Source organism: Salvia hispanica, chromosome 6 (assembly GCF_023119035.1).
Source record: "Salvia hispanica cultivar TCC Black 2014 chromosome 6, UniMelb_Shisp_WGS_1.0, whole genome shotgun sequence".
NCBI lineage: Eukaryota > Viridiplantae > Streptophyta > Magnoliopsida > Lamiales > Lamiaceae > Salvia > Salvia hispanica.
In genome coordinates, this window is record NC_062970.1 from 42,759,811 (window position 1) to 42,774,257 (window position 14,447).

General features: G+C 35.4%; 1 protein-coding gene and 1 long non-coding RNA gene across 2 annotated transcripts; both read left to right on the forward strand.

Moving 5' to 3' along the window:
* Window positions 1–1,238: 1,238 nt before the first annotated feature.
* On the forward strand, window positions 1,239–4,570 carry LOC125197259 (metal tolerance protein 10-like). The gene is made up of 6 exons (XM_048095986.1): window positions 1,239–1,532; window positions 2,635–2,747; window positions 3,074–3,319; window positions 3,433–3,513; window positions 3,623–3,853; window positions 4,028–4,570. Exons 1-6 carry the CDS (start codon window positions 1,349–1,351, stop codon window positions 4,370–4,372), a joined length of 1,200 nt encoding a protein of 399 aa, XP_047951943.1. The 5' UTR covers window positions 1,239–1,348; the 3' UTR covers window positions 4,373–4,570.
* Window positions 4,571–5,476: 906 nt separating this feature from the next.
* LOC125196944 lies at window positions 5,477–6,247 on the forward strand. Its single transcript, XR_007171966.1, has 2 exons — window positions 5,477–5,627; window positions 5,757–6,247. It is a non-coding gene; the product is annotated as an uncharacterized LOC125196944 (long non-coding RNA).
* The last annotated feature ends 8,200 nt before the right edge of the window (window positions 6,248–14,447 follow it).

The window sequence follows — 14,447 nt, forward strand, 5'->3', positions numbered from 1 at the left end:
GTTATCTTTGTTACTACCTTTTAGGACTAAGAAAGGCTTTTTAGTCTATAGTTATATTTCTGTGTTTAATTTAATTTAATTCCGTTTCGAATAGATTTGGATGTCCCTTTTAGAATAAGCTCATATCTATAAATATATACGTTACGAAAGTAAGATGTAATATTCATTGTGACTCATTAAATATTAATTAAAGCAGCTGATCACCATTCGACTGTGTGAAGGTAATGAATTTCTTCATTACATTTTATACTTATAGACAATATTCGTTACTTTAGCTTAGATGATTAAGTTTGCACTTTTTTATTAGTACAGTTAGGTTTGCATGCAATTTTAGTGTGTACACATAATATTGGTCGGTATCGTGTTAAAACTGAATTGCTAGCTTTCAAACTAGTCAAAAAGGGCAACAAATCATTTTTTTTTTACTTGATTTGAACAAATAATTAATTAAATTAGATAATCTTTGAATTTAATTTTGAAACAAAATTAGGAGACTACAATATAAATCACTGTAAATCAGTGAAAAGAATCTATTCCATCGAATGCTCTAACAAATGGCACTACTTTATAAACTTGATATGGTCACTTTTATGAAATAGTATACTAAAGTAGTGCATAAAACCTCATGATTCTGCACAAAGAGTAAAGGGGATTAGGTAGGCCTTTTTATTTATTTTATCCATTTCCCAAAACCAATTCAAACTATAATATTAATTACTCTTTAAATAATCAACCACAATCAAATAAATCTGATCAGTGATTTTCCCAATTTGCAATGTCTACTGAAAATAACCCTAAATTCATTTTTGTCTCTTCTTTTAGTTGAGGAATGCATTTATGATAAGTATAGGAGATAATTAAATTTAAATAACTTCGATTATTATATCATCATTAATTTTATCCGAGTATGAAATAGAATTTTGATTTAAATTAAATTATGAAATTTTATTTTATTTTGTCAACTATCTACCGTACAGAATAAGAAAAACTCAATGATGATATAGTAACTTGGAATTGTCGAATTTTTCCTCATGGCCAAACTCTCTCTCTTTATATTTATATCATCATCATTGATTTTTGTCCGAATTTGTACAAAATATATATTTTTTATTTAAATGACTATTAGTATCAATTAATAAATTATAAAAGAAGTGATAAACTAATTAAGAGAAAAGGCCAATTACTGGTGAACACGTGTGATATATGTAGAGTATATGAATGAAGCTCATTCCCCAACTTCCCATGCTTATTTTCAGGGGAAAGGAGATTTTTCCATTTCTTCAACTGCATTACATCACACCTTCACAAAATCCGCCCAAATTCAAAAACCTAGAAAAATCCTCACTCAATGGAGAGTGGCAGCGGCGCCGCGGTCGTCGGCGAAAGCCGCAGAGAGTTGTTGGGCGCCGATATGATCGATGGCGTCCGCCAGCCTTCGTGGAGGCTCAACTTGGACGAGTTCCGCCTGCCGGAGCGCGAGTCCGACAACCGCCGCTCCACTTTCAACATCCCGCGCCTCCTCCGGAATAAAAGTGTGCACTACATCCTACTCACGCTCTGTTTTCGTGCATATTTATAATTTATCGCCGATTCACCGAATTTTCTGTGGAGAATATTAGGGGAACTGTGTCAAAAAGCTACTACTACTAGTAAATAAGTCGTGTGAATCATGTATAGAAACACTCCTTTTTTCCTTGATGCGCGCGGCAGATACAAATATGTTAAAGAATACGAATAATTCTGGATCTAATTCTTCTTTTTTTGGTTTTTTGCTTTCCAGTCCTGTCTCCTTTCAATTTTTTTAATGGAGATTTAAACATGACGTGTTCCTATTTATTTTATTAGTTTCCGGTTTGTTTAGATGGCAAATTTGTGATGTTTTTGATTCAGATGAAAATTTGAGATACTTGATATGATTTCCCTGCTGACCAGTCCTAGTTTGTCTTTTGCAGAAATAATTCTCTGGTTATAATTTGGCAGCCATAATCCTTCCCACTTGTAATACCACCTGTTGTTGAAAGACACCTGTCGTTCTGAATTAATTGACAGCCTAGGATATTCAAAATTCTCCATAAAACTCAATTGTACATGCTTGACGTTTCTGTTATTTTCATGTCATGGTGGCGGCGGTTTAGAAGGTTTGGGGGAGGGGTGGTGGTGACTGGTGAAGGTGATTTGTGAGATTAGATGGTGGTGGTGGCAATCCCCAGAAAGTATTGATTTATAATATTTTTTATCTAATTATATTAGAAAAATGAGCTTCTTCTCTGACTAATTGCAAGTAGCTTGTGATTTACAAGCATATTAAAACTATAAAAGTCTGGTTGTTAAATAATCAATTAGTATGAAGGAACAAGTTATTTTTGTTAGTTATAACAGTTTGTCCTTAAAATGAAATACATTCAACGGCAATATTTTCTTGAAATCAATTTTGAACCAGCCATTGAACCATATGTTCTATCCAAATTCTGTATGCCTTATACTGTAATAAGTGCTTTGCATACAAAGTAACATGCTTTATGAGTACCTAATTCTGCATTGAATTGTGTGAGCATCTCTGTGTTTAATTCATTGGTTCATTGGGTTTTTACTGTGAGTTTTCATGTGAATGTGTAATTATTTTTTTCCTGCCAGAGAAACAACGAAAAATTGCTGAGTATTACAAAAACCAGGAGAGACTCCTCGAAGGGTTCAATGAAATGGAGACAATCCATGAATCCGGTGCTTTAGCAGATGCTCTTACTGAGGTAGCATTTTGTTTCACTCATCTTAACAAAATCAAAATAGCTATTGTGTTTTGTTATACTCGTAAGAACCAAACATGGTACTTAAAAATTAAAATTCACGTGTTTTCAGATCACCTTAATTTGCTTCAGTGACTCTTTCTAAGTGAACTCATCCCTGTATCAATCATATTTACAATTAAAGCTTCTCCCTTTTAATTTTTCCTTCTGATAACATATGTCTTCTTTGGTTGGCGAGTGTTTCATCTCTATACTCTACTTGAAGATCAGAAAGGTTGTGTAAAATCATGCTTGTTTTTATGACTTGTTCTACTCTTATATCTTTCCAGGATCAACTGAAACAACTTGCGAAGAGTGAGAGGCTAGCTGTTCACATATCTAATGCTGCCAATCTGGTCCTTTTTATTGCAAAAGTGTATGCTTCACTTGAGAGCAGATCTTTAGCTGTCATTGCATCAACTATGGACTCTTTCCTTGACCTATTATCTGGGCTGATCTTGTGGTTTACGGCCTATGCTATGAAAAATCCGAACCAGTATCATTATCCAATTGGAAAAAAAAGGATGCAGCCAGTGGTAAGATTTGACATCTTCTTCAGAACAATACACTTGTTATGGGGCATATTAGTTAACAAGATGTGCTGTTTTTTATAACCATGACTCCTTTTAACTGAGTACGTCTTTGACAGGGCATCATTGTTTTTGCTTCTGTTATGGCAACACTGGGATTACAAATTATACTTGAGTCTGTTCGGCAACTGATAGCTAAGGTACCCTGAGAAGTGGGCTAGCTGATGGATTCAGTTTTCTCGTTGCAAAATGTTCAGCTCTTGTTTTCTACATTGGTTTACACGAATAATTTTTATTCTTGTGGAACAGACTGGACCTGAGATGAACCATAACCAAGAGATGTGGATGATAGGGATCATGGTATCTGTAACTGTAGTGAAGTTTGTGCTTATGGTTTATTGCCGCCGATTCAAGAATGAAATTGTCAGAGCCTATGCTCAAGATCATTTCTTTGATGTCATCACCAACTCTGTCGGATTAGCCACTGCTGTTTTGGCTGTCCGTTTCTACTGGTGGATAGATCCTACTGGAGCCATGATCGTGAGTACACTCTCACACTTAGTGTATCTTCTTTTATGTATATTTCAGATATGAAGTCACATCATCATATGACACCCATATCTTAAGTAGTCACAAAAAAAATCGTAGTTGGATTAGCATTCATTTGCTGTCAGATTGATAGTTATCAGGCTTAATATTTCTCCCATGTTGCAGATTGCAATTTACACAATCAACACATGGAGTAGGACTGTTTTCGAAAACGTGAGGTCGCTAATTGGAAGAACAGCACCTCCAGATTTCCTTACAAAACTGACTTATCTAATATGGAATCATCATGAGGAAATTCAGCACATTGACACAGTTAGGGCATACACATTTGGTACTCATTATTTCGTGGAGGTTGACATTGTGTTGCCGCAAAACATGATGTTGGGCGACGCACATAACATCGGCGAAACGCTACAAGAAAAGCTGGAGCAACTGACCGAGGTGGAGAGAGCATTTGTGCACATTGACTTTGAGTTCACTCACAGACCGGAGCACAAGAGCAAAGTCTGAGCAGCATTCTTTGTCAACAGCAGCTAATAATTTTAAATCCTCTGGCTTCTTATAATCAATTAGGAAGGACTGTTAGTTTTTGCAATTATTCTTTTAGGCTCTAGCTTAAGGAGTTCTTGTTCTTCCTATAAACTGATCTGTATTTGCAGACTTGTGCATTATTTCATGGGTGGCTTTATAAAATGCCTTTTACATTTTCTTCCCCTTCTTGTTATATTCATTATCTGTATGTTCTTGTGTTTTGGATGATCTCTTTTTGGCTTTAGAATTTGATGGAGGAATAAATAATGAACAGAATAATTTCTATATAGCACTAATTGGATGATGCTAAATTGCTAATGCTGTCCTATTGGATGGAGGGATAAGGCTTAAAGTTAAGAAATTGGTTGCCTACATAGTGCCAAAGATTTTTCACTAATAAGTGCTGTCAGCAGGAAATGTTTAAGTTGGAATCATCCAAGAGTACTGGGCACTATATTTGTTTATAATACTACTAAGTTTCTTTTAATACCTCTCTGCCATGTTAGCAAATTTTATTTTACCAATATTGCATTAAGTTTAACTTTATCCAAATTTCATTTTTAAATTTAATAAGAAATACTCCCCCCTTCCACGATTAAGAGTCTCATTTCTAAATAGCGCGGATTTTAAAAAATATTAAGAAAAGTGGGTGGAAGAAAGTTAGACGTGTCATCTTAAGTGGGACGGAGGGAGTAGTTTTAAATGATATGTGAGTGGAATGAGTTAGTGGAATGTTGGGTCTCTTTACCATTTATGGTAATTATGAACGGGGACTCTTATTCGTGGACGGACAAAAATGGAAAAACGGGACTCTTATTCGTGGACGGAGGGAGTATGATTAATGTGCAATTTAATAACTAATAGTAATTTAAAATTACTTAAAAAAAACTATAATATTAAAACACATGATCTAAAATAAGTGTAAGAATATGAAAATAAAAATAATTATACTAAATCGCAGGAGTATTAAAAATTAAAAATAAGAAATTTGAGATTTTCCTATACATTCGCCGAATTAAGTAGATTGCGGCGTATACCACCCTGTGTGCCTCTCTAGGGTTTTTCTCACTTCTTTATATAGTGAGAAACACAAGCTTGGATTTCCACATCTTCACTCATTCTTTTCGTTAGCAAACTAAAGTTAGCTGATCACCATTTAGCTGAGTTTTCAATTTCATTTTCTACTCTAGAGGATATAAACGCTCTTAAATCGGAGCTGGCTCTGTTTTGAGAGGTTTTTCTTCAATCTGAAATTATTTTTCCATCATTTGAGGCGTTTTCGGTTTCTGGATCTGTTTCTCATCCAATACATTTCCCCCTTTTTATCCATATAATTTTTCAACGAATCAATTGTTTTTGATAGGCAACTCATTAGAGTCACTGAAGCACCAAATAATCTATGGTGTTTACAGCGCTTTACGTTGCCGATACAAACCTAACGGTGGTGCTGAGATTCTGGCAACGGCTTCTTTCCGATGGAGCTTCTGCATTCAGATGCGCCTACATCTAAACTAATTCCACTCAATTTCAACGTTTCTTCACATTTTGATGCTCAATAAATCGAAGTAAAATAGCCGCGCAGGAGAATCGATGTAAGGATTAAGAGATCTATACTAAATCGATTGAAATTTGTTCAGATTTTTTTGTGCGCAGTCTCTAAATCTGGATCTGAGATCTCCTATGGTAGTTTTTCTTTGAATTTGTTGTTTGGAGAAAGGCAACTCATTAGAGTCACTGATGCACTAAAGAATTAATGGTGTTTACAGCGCTTTACGTTGCCGATACAAACTTCACGGTGGTGCTGAGATTCTGGCATTAGATTCTGGCATCGGCTTCTTTTGTGATGAAGCTTATGCATTCAGATGCATCTACATTCAAATTACTTCTCCAAAATGTTTTTGGGCTTGGAAGCCCAATAATATATAGTTACTTGGCCCATACTAAATTTGTAGCGTAAGAGCATTTCCAATGTTATTAGGCCAGCCGCAAAAAAAATAATTCAAAATATACTACATTTACGGAATTAAAATTACGATTAAATTACGGAATTAAATTTACGAGATATATACGAGAAAATTTATTAATTGCATTAAAAAAGGTACATAGATAAAAAAAAATTACATTTAAAAAGGTACATAATAAAGAAAAAAAACTATCGCTGTGCAGTCCTTCGTGCCTACAACTCTTCAATTATATCATTTGGGAGTTGAATACGAGCATCCACTTGGCGCATGTCGGCAAATTTCTTGAGGCGGCCGGCTTCATCGAGAGGTACGCCACGTCGTACGCCAGGGGTGGCCGTTCCGTGGCTTGGACCGGCTTCATCGTCGTTGGCCTAACTAGTCAGTTGTACGCCTTCGTCTTCAACGATCATCACGCCCTCACAGAAATACTTCAGACATTCCGCAGGGCATGCCGACTCACCGATGTGGAGGTACTCATCCCACATGTCGCCGCGCCTCCGTAGGCCAACTGCCCGATTGCCGCCGTGCACTTTTGAATAGGGGTGTGGCCGGGTCTGCCAACCGCATCGTGCTTGAAGCGGAAACACAGATATCGACGCTCTAATGCGCTAACGAGACGCATAAACAACTCCCTGCGCATTCTAAAACGCCGCCGGAACATGTTTGCGGGAAACCGCAAGTTCTCCAAAAAGTAGTCGTCGTACATCCGCTAATGTGCAGCGGCGTGATCCCGATCAATCACCGCTCGGCGGTGGATAACCCGTGGAGGGCGAGGTATCGCCTGCTGTTCCACCCTACGCATGTACTTGCTCCATCTCGCGGTTCATGTAGGCATTCATAGCCTCGTTCATCCTTCGTTCGTACTCCTCAAGATCCCCACCACTACCACCACCACCACTGCTACCACCCGCGTTACTCATCGCTCGATGATGCTCTTGTACAGAAAGTTAGAGAGAGAGAAAACTCGTTAAAACAAGCGGTGCAAATGAAAATAAAACTAAAATCGCGTTTATATAGGTTTTTTAAATAAAAAAATTAAAATAAAAATCGTCGCTGGCCGATCGGGCCGCCACAATTGCGGCCAGCGCATCGGCCAGCCACACGCAATCGGCTAGCTTTGGCCGGTTTTTTCACCGAAATTCGGCTAGCCTACTCCTATGGTTTGGCTAGCCGGTCGCTAACCTACCATTGGAGATGCTCTAAAGAGGATTTAGCCATTACAGATGTAGATTTGCAATAAATTAGAAATTTGATTATTATGTTGACCAAAATGCTAAAATAACATTATATTTTATATTTACAATGTTTATACTGTTTTCTCATCCGTTTAGTATTAACTTTTTTCTGACTTGAATTTTGTTGAATATATAAAAAATTGTGACTTAGAAATAAGTATATTAAATCTCACTTTTAATGATAAACGAGTCAAAATTGGAAATTGTAGTAAACATAAATCAGAATTGTAAATTGTGAATCATGATTTTTTTAACACATTTATATTACAAACAAATCAAAACTAAGTATATTTATATTAAAAAAATTAAATGTGACTTTTAATGTTAAAGGAATCAAAATTTGAAATTGTGGTAAACATGTCGTCTCAGCTATATGTTCAAGAAATATAAAACTAAATTTAATTCTGCAATCGATCAATTTTTGGATGTTCATAATTTGAAAAAGGAGAAAATTGATTAGAAAATTCACCCTTTACAAAAATTTGTTATTTCTCACGCTTAAAAGTGAAATTAAATTTCAACAATTTTTTGAATTCTGCATATTTGCCCCACTGAAACTTCTGGCATGAGTTTTGCCTATGTGAAATTCCAAAAAATCTAGACAAACTACATTGCATTTTATGGGAATGGTTAAACTGCGGACCTAGAAATGAATGTAAGTAGGGCCAAATTTTTAAAATTTTATTTAAAATAAATGTATTAAGTATTTTAAAATATTAATAGGAGATTTAATATAATAATATTTAATAAAATATTAACAAATTTTAAAACTTTACAATAGAAAAAAGCTAAAAAATGATTTCATTAAGGGCTAAAGTTCCTCCCCTTGAAAGTGAGTGGAAAAAAGTTAATAGAATAAGGGTCTCATTGATGAGGCAGGGCGTTGGAACGGCGGGTCGGGGTGGAAGGAAGGAACGTCGGTGAGGCAGAAGCGGCGGTAGTCGTCTAGGCGGTGCTGGTTAGAGAGAGAAAGGGAGACGGAATTGGGTGCGCCGATCTGGTTGGTGCAGGGTTAAAACATTATGATTTGGTATATTAATTTGAATAAAATTTGGGCTTTAGATTGGGCTGAATAGTATGGTTAAAATTTAGTTTTAGCTTGCATATTGTAAAATAGTAAAATACTATTAAGATTTAAATGCTACGAAAATTATTTTATCTATCCCACATAAATAATTCCCTCAGAAATAATGATACGTACTACTATATGTTTCTATTCCCAAAAACATTAGTTGCTGCACACCATTAATTACTTTATTTTTAACCCATTTTTGTATTTTAATTATGCAGAAGTATTTTTCTTTTTCGATCTTCAATTTTTAATGCTAAGCTTCTTTTAATTATCTCTGCACTATACTCCATAAACATTACTCCCTCCGTCCCCCATTAGCAATCACAGTTTGACCGGGCATGAGTTTTAAGAAATATAAAGAAAAGTTGGTTGAAAAAGTTAGTGGAATGTGAGACCCACTTTTTTATATTGGTTTTATAATAAAATGTGAGTGAAGTGAGTTAGTGAAATATGGGACCTATTACTATTTATGGTAAAAATGAAGTGTGACTCTTAATTGGGGACGGACCGAAATGGAAAAGTGTGACTCTTAATCGGGGACGGAGGGAGTAGTTTAGAACAATTTGCTTAAGATTATATCCATATGGATATCATTTTTTAAAAGGGATATTGACACCTAATTATGGAATTTTTAAAAAGTTGGGTTTTTCTCACGAATTTTAAAATTGGCAAATAATATCACGAACTTTACCCCGGGTTTATTATTTCTTACTAATGAAAAAATTTCAGAAAATAATATCATGATACAGATTTTTTTCGTAATTTCTCGACAACAACTTCAAAAGTTTTAAAATTTTCAATATTTGTGTAATATCCCAAACTTTATAAGTTTAGAGTTTAGAGTTAGAATTAGAAATTAGATTTTTTTTTTAATTAGTGGTGTTATATATGCTTTTATTAATGGGATTAGAAGTTAAATAAAATAGAAAAAATAGAAGATAGGAAAGAAAAGAGGATAAGGAAGAAATATTTGAACGTTGGTGAGTAAGTTAGAGGAAAGAAACATGGTTGTAGAGGAAAAAAGGGGTAAAAAAAAAAGAATTAAAAAATGGTAAAGGCTTTGTTAGAATTTTACAAGAAAAAAAAAATTATGCAGGTTAAATAGGCAGGTTTTGTTTATCGATTGTACCAAAAGGTGATACCACTTATTTGGTTAAAACTAACTGAGTAACAGGTGTTACAATTTGAGAATAGTTTTTTTTTAAACACACCCTCCAAAATTTTTCTTGGATCTATTAATATAGCCCAAAAAAATTCATTGGTGCGAAATAACAAACTGATGGTAAAGTTCATGATATTATTTGTCAATTTCAAAATTCGTGGAAAAAAATTTAACTTTTTAAAAGTTCCATGATATTAGGTGTCAATATCCCTTTTTAAATTATTTAACAGATTAAGTCTACAAAACCATAAATGTTAGTAACATAGTTTTGACATTTGTATTTTATTTTTTACCTTTTATACATATATCATAACATATTAAGTCTATAAAACTATACATTTCCGTGCATAGCACGGGTAATAATCGGTCTTCAGTCATGGACAACTCTATGTTGCTATATATAAGATCACAAGTTATGAAGGTTTGAAGATTTTAGTTTGTGGGGATGACAATGATAGTAGAAGTGATTCTACTCTTTATATTGTTTACAAAGAAGTCTTTCAAAATGTATGAATTACTGGTGTCAGAGAGATATTTATAATGATTTTGTTGAGAAGATGTTTGATTTCTACGATTTGTTCATCGAATATATAATGAACTATTTACTTTTTCAAATAATTTTATTTATTTATTAAGTATTTAGTATTTCTCAATCTTTTGTTTGTATGACATACTATTATATTTCTGTTTTTTTCCTTCATGTCCTTTCGTTACAGTGGATTGATAGATTGATAGACGTAGAAGTAGAAGTATGTTTTTTAAATCTTTATAATTTTATGAATACAAACTTTTAAATAGTTTCTATTCTTGATTTGCAATAATTTTTACATTTTTTTCTATGTATTATTTAATTTGATTTAATTCCTTTTAAGTATATTTTCTTATTTTTTGGAAAAATATTTGGCCCGTGCATAGCACGGGTGTTAACACTAGTTTTACTTAAAATAAATGTATTAAGTATTTTAAAATATTAATAGGGGATTTAATATAATAATATGTATAAAATATAAACAAATTTTAAAACTTTACAATAGAAAAAAGCTAAAAAAATGATTTCATTAGGGCCTAAAGTCCCTCCCCTTGAAAGTGGGTGGAAAAAAGTTAATAGAATAGAGGTCTCACTTGTATGTATTAGTTTTAAATTGTATGTATTAGTTTTAAATGAAATGTGAGTGAATGAGTTAGTGCTGGTAAAAGTGAACCGGTACTTTAATTCGCGGACGGAGGGAGTATTATTTAACCATTTATTTTTTTTCTTCACTTTAACTATTTGAAATGCCTCTAATAATATGAAACGGAATGAATATTAAAAGATGATATATGTCTAATACTAATAATAACAGGTATTATCGGGATTAACGGGTATACCCGTGCACCCCTACCCGCAAAACTCTAAAACATACTACTCGGTCCCGTTCCGTTTCCCGTTATCGTCGGATAGCAGGTACCCGATACCCGGCAGGTAACGGGTCGATATAGGAATTACCCATTTCCCGCTACCCATATTACCACCCCTAGTTAAACTCATGAGAGCTACATTCCATTAATATTAAATTTAGTATTGACATTCCGCATAGGTAAAATTTATAGTGAAAATAGTGTAGGAAATTTGTACTACAATTCAAAAAATTGGTAATTTTTAAGACTATTTTCAAGATGGTGTAAAATACTAGAAAAATATGATTTTTCTAATCAATTTTCCTTTGGAAAAATAATATTTTAAAATTACTTTTGTATGTTGAATATTATAATTAATACTCTACTTTCGACTACTTTTGCCGAAAGAATATTCTTATCGAGTTGACTTTTAGTATAGTATACTATATCAGCACCATTTGTGTCCTAATAAAAAATGTTACACTTTCCAGTATAAACTTCATCGTACTAAAATAAAACTCAAATAAGAAATTATAAACTATTTGCAACTTGCAAAGCCTACGTAAAAGACTCTAGATTTTGTATAATAACTATGTTAAGGTGAAGTAGTGTGATTCCTATTACTAAAACAGCAGTTAGATTGAAACAAACCATTACTCATATACGGAGATACCGCTTATAATGAAAGAAACACACTAAACTAGAAAACATTATATATCCAAACATTATCAAAATCACGATAGAAATAATTTTTAGGTAAACCGATTGATATTGATTATACTGAAATTTAAAAATAAAAATGAGATGATTGAATTATGAGGAGCGAATTTCTTCGATTGAACCAACTCAAAATCATAGACAGATTAGAGATATGGAGCACAATTTACCTTTACGGCTAATCGATGTTTGATACTCTCTTCGTCCGAAAAAAAAAAATTACTTTTATCATTTTAGGATGTCCACAAAAATAGATCACTTTCTAAAAATGGAAAGTTTATCTCTCATACTTTTTCCACTTTTTCTTCCTTCTCTCATACTACTATACTCACTTTTTTCTCCCTATCTCTCTTACTTTACCTACTTTTTATCTTCATCTCTCTTATTTTACCAATTCTACATTAAAACCCGTGCCGAACAACAATAGATCTATTGTTTGTGGACGGAGGGAGTATAATAAATGCAAAATCGACATAAAGCTAGAGGTGCCCAACCGATGGTTACAGTTCGGAACCGCTGGTTCCAGTTTTGGAAATTGCCGAACCGAAACCGAACCGCGAGGGTGTTTCGCGGTTACGGTTTTTCATGGTTCCGAACTGCCGGTTTTTTTCGGATCGGATTGGTTTCATGGTTTTCTGTTGGTTTTTCGTGGTTCCGGTTTGGAACCGCTCGGAACCGGCGGTTACGGCATGGTTTAGGTTTGAAAATTTTTTAACCTGAACCAAACTACGGTTCAAAAATCGACGGTTTCGGTTCGGATAAATTCTCACGGTTTCGGTTTTAATCGTCAGTTCGGTAAACCTTGTGTCTACATAAAGCTTGACATTAGACTAGTAATGCATCATTTTCGTTTATAAATGTTTGAAATCAATTTGTTAAATATCGATGACTGCTTGTGGATTATTTCTCGCATACTTATTGATTTTTACAAAAGTGATAAAATGTGGATTATTTATTGTACCCATTGATAATAAAAAAAAAACTACTACATTCATTAATTGTGATATATTTACAAAGTCATGGAATCACAATACTACCTTCAGTTTATAACAAATTAATAGTAGTATTGTTCTTAAAATTCAGTTTTAGAGCATCCTGAGCATCTCCGGTGGCGCCCCTTCCACTAGAATTTCCCATAAAAACTTTCTGCCACATCATCACTAGGACTTCCCATTTTACTGGCACATCACTAGGACTTCCCCTGTACTAGGACTTCCCACTAGGACTTCCCGCAATAAAATTAAAATTCACAATTATTCAATTTACGGAATTAAAATTTCAACACGAATACGAACGGGGAAATGCGAATATTCATTAAAAAAAGCATACATTATTCGAAAAGAAAAAATTACACAGTCAATAAAAAAAAGCAACCACATCAACGTCCACCCCTCCGCGTCCAAACATCTTCGATGATATCCTCCTGAAGTCGAATATGGGCATCTCTTTGCCGCATGTCGGCAAATGCGTGCAACCGCTCAACCTCTCCATGAGGTACCCCCATGTTCACATTCGCGCTGGCCACGCCGTGGCTTGGACCGACACTCGTATCATCTTCGTTGGTCCACTGAGTCAGTTCGTCCCCTTCACTTTCGACAATCATGTAGTGCAATATGATACATGCGTACATGATGTCGCCGATGTTGGGAATATACTACTGTCGTGCAGGACCCTTCACCATCCCCCATCGACTCTGGAGCACACCAAATGCCCGCTCAACATCCTTGCGCGCTGCCTCCTGACGGCTCGCAAAGTAGGACTTCTTTGGTCCGATCGCATGCTTGATCGTCTTCACAAAGACGGGCCAGTTTGAGTATATCCCATCCGCCAAATAGTATTTCATATTGTGCTGGTTGCCGTTGGCGACGAAACGATGGCGGGACCAACGCCATTGCACTGATCGTTGAACAGGGGCGATGACTAGAGGACGTTGAGGTCGTTGTTCGACCCGGCGACTTCGAAATAAGCATGTCATATCCACAGCCGGTAGTCAGCTACAGCTTCAAGGATCATCGTGGGATGTTTGGCTTTGAAGCCGGAAGTGTGTGTCCCCTTCCAGGTGGCGGGGCAGTTCTTCCACTGTCAATGCATACAATCTATACTGTCCAACATCCCAGAGAACCTGTGCACCGACCCGTGCATATTTGTCAGCCACTGGCAGTCTTCGGGGCTCGGACTCCGAAGATAGTGATCCCTGAATATCGATCTAAAGATCGCGCAAAAATTCAGCAGACACTCGACGGCTGAAGACTTGCCAATGTGGAGGTACTCGTCGAACATATCGGTCGGGCCTCCGTACGCCACAGTTACCTGATTGCGGCAGTGCACTTCTGTAAGGGCGTGTGTCCGGGTTTACCAGCCGCATCCTCCCCGATCCTGAAAAACTTGTATCTTCTCTCTAAAGCACCCATGATATGCATAAACAGCGGACGATGCATCCTAAAACGTCGCCGGAATAAGGCATCCCCAAAACGTGGCTGCGGAGCGAAGTAGTCCTCATACAACCGAATATGTGCAGCAATGTGGT